The sequence below is a fragment of the Electrophorus electricus genome, chromosome 21 (genome assembly GCF_013358815.1).
Source record: "Electrophorus electricus isolate fEleEle1 chromosome 21, fEleEle1.pri, whole genome shotgun sequence".
NCBI classification, from domain to species: Eukaryota; Metazoa; Chordata; class Actinopteri; order Gymnotiformes; family Gymnotidae; genus Electrophorus; species Electrophorus electricus.
Genome location: NC_049555.1, coordinates 6,242,327 through 6,249,719, shown reverse-complemented (window position 1 = coordinate 6,249,719; position 7,393 = coordinate 6,242,327). Strand labels below are relative to the sequence as shown.

The following is a 7,393-nucleotide window of genomic DNA, read 5'->3' as shown; positions in this document are numbered from 1 at the left end:
CGCAGAATAAGAACACTATGCATAAGACAAAGAAATCCTTTGGGATTCAGCTGAGTCCATGGTTGTCCACTGCTCTCTGTGACTGTCCTTCTCATGAAAGGAGGTGCTGAGGTCGTTGGCGGTGGTTTATGATTGGCCGTGAAGATGATGCCTATGTGCTGAGAAGAGCATTCTGCCCCCCTGACCTGAGAAGAACTCTACACTCTGCTAGAATTGCAATTTTGTCAAACTCCCACATGTGCAGAGACTTTGGCGATGTGAAATACTGGTTTATGGCTGTTGCTGCTGGTTTTACAACGTTCAAACCTTGGCTGGCTGCATTTTTTGGACTTGTGGAACCTCTTAAATTTTTGACAACATCATTTTTTGGCGTATGCCCAAGCAGACTGTGCAGCTTTGCGCCAGCTCTATCCAAACCTGTCCCGTATATCTTTACTCTTCATGGGCTCAAACTCGGAGGGAACTTGGTGCAGTCTGCTTCCCCCTGCTGGAGCGTGCATGTTTGTGCCGTGCTCAGGACAAGCCTGCTACTGTTTTCCCTGTTTGAGTTTCTCGATGTGATGGCAGAGTTTGAGGGCAGGACCCAGTTTCAGACCCATGTACTTCATGATCATGTCACTCCGCAAGAGCATTAAAGCCTTGCCATCAATCTCCTGGGAAAACAAAACCATACAGAGGATTTGTAGAAAGAAATTAAAGACTTTCAAATAAGTATGCTGTGGTTGCTCACTGGAAAACACACACATTATGGTTGGTCAAAAATTTGTAGACTAACAATTCAACAGCTGATCAAGGCTGGGTCAGGAGGTGATTTATTGTTCAGAGCACTGAATGAGCTGAACCATGAGCCAGTAATGCAGCTATTCAAAAGATTCCAGTAACAGCTTGCTTGGCAGATGGTGAGAATTCTCAGTTAAGTTGCTTCTTATGCAGTCTCTGACAGTTCTCCTCATATGTATACTGCAGTTTTCATATGTATACTGAAGTGGTTTGCTGTCAGATGTTATAGATCTTTTGAGAGAACACAAAATGATGCTCACATGTTTTCTGAAGAGCTCAGCATGAGGAGCTAGTGCCTGAGGGTCAGCGTCACGCACAAATTGCATCACTTCCTCTATACTCCAGGAGGATGGGCTCCTATTGGATGCCTCTCGTTCTGTTGCCTGGTGTTCGGGACCAGTGGTAGAGCTTGCAGCTGACCACACACACACACACACACACACACACACACACACACACACACACACACACAAAAATGTTACTTAACACCTCACACCACCTTCCACAAGACTGGCATACTGTTCAACAACAATGGCAAACTGTTCTGAAATGATGTCTCCTTTTATTGTTTATGCTTATTTTTACCAATATCTTGAACTAGCTTGAAACATAGTTCAGCATTAAAGGGCCTTTTAAGGGCAGAGTGGTGACTCAGCCAGCAGCTTTGCTAATCACATTACAAAGGCCACAAAGGCATGTGATCCATCTGTGCAGAATATTACAGCAGAGGGCAACAGCGGCGCAAATGATTACATTTTATCCCTTTGTACAATTTCAGTCTATTTGTTAACCAGTGATGGAACCTTACAGCCCATAAGGGTCTGTTCTAGGACCCCTGCTTTTTTTTTTTTTTAATATATGCTACCTCTGGGTAAAATTATTTGTAAACACATTGCTAGTTTCTGCTGCTACGCCGTTATATGCATCAGTCAAACCAGAAGACAAATATCAACTTAAAAATGGTCTTATATTTTTCTTCTTTTTTTTCCAGAGTTTTATTTGGGTTTATGTTCCAAAAACATTTTCCAACCTCTCTTTATCCTGTTGAATTAAGGGATAAATTACTGTTGCATGTTTAAGATATGATAAATGAGCTCTGTTCTGATTGGCTGCCCTGTACTGTGCCTCCTTCAAATAAGCACCTGAAAGCTTTTTTTTGTAAGTGCAAGTTGGCAGGGTTACACTGCTTTAGGCTGAATAGGCAGAGGTGGGTTAATAAGTTTGTTCCTGTGACATTTCAAAACAAGATGATTTTGCAGCTTAGATTCCATACATGGACTACGTGGACTTGGGGAGTGAATGTTGTGTTTTGAAACTCTAACAATATTTAAATATCACTTCGAAATTCGTTATTTCAATAAAGCAAGGGAAACAGAGTTTTTTATGACATGGGCCTTTTAATATTATTGTGGGATATGTAAAGGACATCTGTTACTGGATGTTGAGAAACATTCTCTCCCCCAATTCTGACAAAACAGAAGTGCTCTTATTAGGCTCACCAGCAGACAGGATCAAGCAAGCTTTCTGACTATGAAACAAACCTTAATGGTTTCCCAGTTAGACCATATATAACGATCTTGGTATTTATGGATCTCAGTCTCTCATTTGAAGCTTATGTAAATATTTTTTTCTAGGACAGCCTTTCCCCACCTCAGGAATATTGCAAAGATTAGATGATGCAGAAAGGCTAGTCAATGCTTTTATTGCTTCCAGATTGGACTACTGTAATGCCTTATTAATGCTTTACTATCTGTTTGTACCACTAACTGCAAATGCAAACTCTAAAATGTGGGTTCAAAATGCAGTAACCAGAGTTCTTCCTAGAACTAGAAAGTTTGATCATGTTATTCCTATCTAAGCTCTGCTGCATTAGCTGCCAGTAAAATTCAGTATTGATTATAAAATCTAATGACCTACAAAACACTGTCTTGCCCCACAGTGCCTTAGCAAACTCTTGGTATATTATGATCCACCACATTGGCTTAGATCAAAAGGTTATTTTATTTTATTAGCATCTAGAACAAGGAACTCTACCTCAGGGAGCAGAGTGTTTTCCTTTAAAGTTCCCAAGCTGTGGACCAATGTTCAGGACTCAATATTTGCACGCACGCACGCACACACACACACACACACACACACACACACACACACACACAATTTTTTATATATATAAAAAAATGTGCAAGGGTGGACTATATAGCCAGAAGGTAACAAAGACATGCCAATGTTCAATATTTAAGGCAAGGCTGAAAATCTCTTTGTTTACTCAGGCATTTTATTCAATACCTCTCATTTTAGGTTACGGTGTAGATGTGTGGGTTCATGGACATTGAGAGTTATGGATAACGATGACACCGTCACTTCTGTCTCTCAGCAGTGGAGTGCTGATGTTCCAGGAAGCTCTCATGTCTGGCTATATAATCCCCCCTTGCACATTATATATATGTAAATTGTACACGCTTGAGTATTTGACCATGCCTAATAACCTACCCTCTGTTTCTGGGTCATGCCTCCTTCTCCTTTTGTGACTCCTCCCTCCCAACTTCCCCTGCTGTGGCTTCTCACGCCTCTACCCCCCCGACTTCTCCACCACCACCCCAGTCACTGAGAAGGCTCTACGCTGACTGGAATCCACTAGACTGAATACTCACAAAGCTGTTCTTTACTTGGTCCCGCACCATATGGGTTTCAGCCACACTTACACTTATAAATCCCACACCAGAACTTCTAAGAACCCAGACAAGTATTCTGCTGCTTATTTTGCTCGTTATTACTTATTTTGGTCCTGTTGTGGTGCCCAGTAGCAAACAAAAGAGGATGGGTTCCTCTCGAGATTTCTTCCTCATGCTCTTAGAAAGGTTTTGTGCCACTGCGACCTTTGGTTTGTTCACTGGGGGCTTGAACCCAGACATCTGTAAAGTTGCTTTATGACAATGGCTGTTGTAAAAAGTGCTATACAAATAAATTTCACTTGATAAAATATATTAAAACTGGAGTTATGCCACCAGTATTCCACAGCCATGTTAGCTGTAACCAGGGCTAAGGCTCAATCTGTGCGATATAGAAAGAGCGAGCACTGATGCACATTTCTGCTAAATGAGTAATTATGTTTCTCTTAGACTTCAAATGCTGTTTGGACTTAAATGGATGATTATTTGGGGGGTGTAAATGTCAGCAGGTTTTTAGGCTGATTTAGTATTACTGCATGGTGGTTAAAAAGGCATTTATCCTGGGGCCAAAATAGTATCCAGGAGCAACTAAAAGGACCTACAGGGGCTCCACCTTCAATGCCAAAATTTATGCACAGTAAGCGATGGCTCTGAATGGCCACAAATTCGCCACACACTGCTGAGTATTAAACCTTCTAAAGTCTTCACTGTCCCAAAAGAAGTAGCTATTTGGAAGGTCTCCAGCAACTGACCAAATTTAGAGGGAACTTTTTCATCAAGACTAGTAAAACACCCAGAATAAGGACATTGGAACTTTTAATTTACACACACAAACACAAAAATGGCATAAATAGTGCCACCAGCAGGTAGCTTCAAGCCTGCAAAAGTAAACATTTGGAAAGTGAAGCTCTCTTACATAGCGTACCTTCCACTCGTCTGAGGGTGCGTGCGGCAGCCAGCTCAGCTGGGTTGGAGGTGACCCGGCGCAGAAGGGGAGGCTGGGACGTGTAGTGTGGGCTGCTTCCAGCTGGGCTGCGGTACTCTGAGGTGCTGCGCAGAGCAGGGGGCCGAGACGCTGCAGCTCCTGTGTCCATAGGCCCCTCGGAGAAAAGCTGCTCTGTTGAAGAGCCATCTTCAGCGTGGGGGAGGGGTTCTGCTCAGAAGGAGCAGAGAAATTGGGCGAGTGAGAGGGAAGGGCACTTTTAAGGGCACGCTGGAGCACACACTTAAGGCATAATGAGGTACACCACAACCCTGCAGACACCACACTATGTGGAAGAGCAGCCCGTTTTAAGGGAGCTGAAAACCAGTGGCACAAGAGAGACGAAACATTCACACTGTGCACTAAGCATTTCAAAGCATTATTTAAAAACCTCTCTCTCACACAGACACTCACACAGACACAGACACACACACACACACACACACACACACACACAAACCTGACACAATACACATCAATTGGCTTACAGCTGTGTCTGGCTGACACAAACACGCACACACCGTACCTAGATGACCAAATTACTTATAAACCACCACTTTAAATTCACCAGCAGCACAAAATAAATTACAATAGTCTTGCGGTGTCTTAGGCATTTAACTGGTTAACGACACAGGCTCTTTAATTAGGCATGGGGAGAGCTTTAATCATGTGCAATGGATGAGTGGTTAATGGGGGAGTGAACAGAAGCGTTGAACTCCTGCCACAGGACCCTGCAGCAGCGGGAACCTTTCCATCCTGCCAATTAACTCGAGTGCTTCTGCTCACAAGAACACTGCAAGATCCCTCTTGTAAGAGCCACAGAAGGCGTCTGCCTAAGAACGTGCCAGCTGCTCACCTCTGTGGCACGCTATGCTGTCAAGCGACCTTGCAAAATTTAGCTCAGTCAAAGCGATGGTTTAACCCCACCGCGCTAATGCGGCTAGAGGGTGTAAAAAGCTTGTCAGATTATAAACATACTGAAATCAACTATTTGTTGACTTGTTGGCGCAAAATTTGGATTTGTTAGTGCAAAAACAATGTTCGTTGTGCTTTTTAAATGAAACATAGTGTTAACTGTGCTTTTTAAGTGAAACATGTTAACTGCCTTTTAGCAAAACTGTGCTATTTAACACATTGTGCTAACTGTACTTTTTTACTAGCTTGACATCATGCTAACTGGCAGCTTGAGCTTCAGGTTTAGCCACTGTAGCATTGCTTAGTGGAATGAACCTTTAAGCATGTGCCTAATGCTGAGGCCTGCTAGGTCTACTGAAGTCCTAGTTCTCTGATCTGGGGCCACTTCCACAAGTGGAACACATCTTCTGGCACAGCTCCTATTAAACAAATCTGCGAGCCTGTGACAAGTGAATATCTGTTTGCACGTCTGCCGCACTAAAATGTGAGCGCACAAAAGAGCAGGCGGACAGGCACCACTCGTGAGCATACCTTCTAGAGTGTGGCTGTCTGTTCTCTGCGGCTTTGCTGTCATCGGGGCATTATAAGAGGAGGAGTCTTTGGTGAAGCGTCTCCTACCCTGTGCTATAGATACGGCTTCTGACGTCTCTTCCTTCACTGCGGGAAAAGACAGCAAATTAAAACAATTGCGGTCCATGACACACATGAGCAACTGTCTGTTTGTAAATCATTACTGTGCCCTGGTATAATAATTTATGGATATAATTTGAATCCTCTGTTCAGTTCCATCAGATTGACCAAGTATAATTCATTGATGTTTAAAAGCATTTGCATATGTACTAGAGCAAATACCTGCACATTACCTCAAAGAGATACCCGAACTGATTAAGAAACTTGATGCCTAGGTCCCCTCTTGGTGCCTAGGTGCTCATCAAAGGTTCCCTAGGACGCCATCAAACCTCCCCTTTACCACTGAGATCATTATATAATGTTGCAGCTCAGTAGCCAAGATAATGGGACAATAGGAAGCATTCAAATGGGATAAATTATCCTTTAAACCTCTCAGGCCAAATAATCAATTACTGCCCTCTGACCACAGCAGCATCTCTAGACTTGTACTCGAGATCAGTGCTCTGTTACAACAAAGAGTACATTCTACTAGATAAGCATTGAGATCTAACTAAGGTTTTGGGAAATATGGCAGGTCACTGGTCTAAATCCTACCTGATTCATGACAATCAATTTGTATATGTAAAGTCAGTTTTACACCGTGTGATTGCAGTGGTCTTATATGTTCAGCGCATGTCAAACAGTACGAGGTGCAGCAGATGGATTCAAATGACCAAATTCCATGACGGACTGTGCAATCACACTTGTGCTGACAGTCAGACTATAATGATAAAGTTTTTCTACCCATAATCCTGTAATGAGAGAAAATTCTGATATTCTCTTTTTGTCATCCATAAGCAACTTTATTTATTTTTTACAAAAAAGAGACTATGGCGCACAGCCTCCTCTTTACAGTCGGACTCTCCTCAACATATCTCCCCCTCATGCTGTCTCAGGGAGGTTTCCCTCAGCACGGTCACCCTTGGCGTGCCCTTCTCGGGGGATCTAAACTCTAAGCTACTTTGTGACGGTGTCTTGTTATATAAATAAGTAAACATATAACCACACTGTTGTTGGATATGTCACCATCTCGATCTTAATAACGAGCTCACAGCAAAGAAGGGGCTGGAACTATTGAAACTGTGCGATGCTGCAGTTGTTTTAAGCCAATACCAGTATTCAACACCATCAACTCAAAACCTTTTACCATATGAAGGATGCAACATGTGAGAGCCTCCTAGATTAATTATTCAGTGGCTAATGGTAATAATCAGTGCAGTGTATTTTTCCATATAGCAACAAACTAATCAAACCAGACTGTGCAGCTTGGAGTAACCCCCTTTCTCCCTCACTCACTCTCCCCTCTCCGTAACTCGCCCCCCGACCCGCCCAGCTACCCCGAGCCTGCGCACCCACAGGGCATGTCCCCGGGACCCAG

At 43.1% G+C, this 7,393-nt stretch overlaps 1 protein-coding gene across 1 annotated transcript in view; it reads right to left on the bottom strand.

Moving 5' to 3' along the window:
* Positions 1-500: 500 nt before the first annotated feature.
* Positions 501-7,393, bottom strand: part of scml2 (Scm polycomb group protein like 2) — a 30,729-nt gene continuing 23,836 nt past the window's right edge. Inside the window, exons 12-15 of the mRNA XM_035520732.1 lie at positions 5,878-6,003; positions 4,375-4,602; positions 1,041-1,195; positions 501-653 (exon numbers count right to left, since the gene is read on the bottom strand). Coding sequence (XP_035376625.1) covers positions 528-653; positions 1,041-1,195; positions 4,375-4,602; positions 5,878-6,003 — 635 coding nt within the window. The 3' untranslated portion in view covers positions 501-527. The remainder of the gene's footprint in view (positions 654-1,040; positions 1,196-4,374; positions 4,603-5,877; positions 6,004-7,393) is intronic.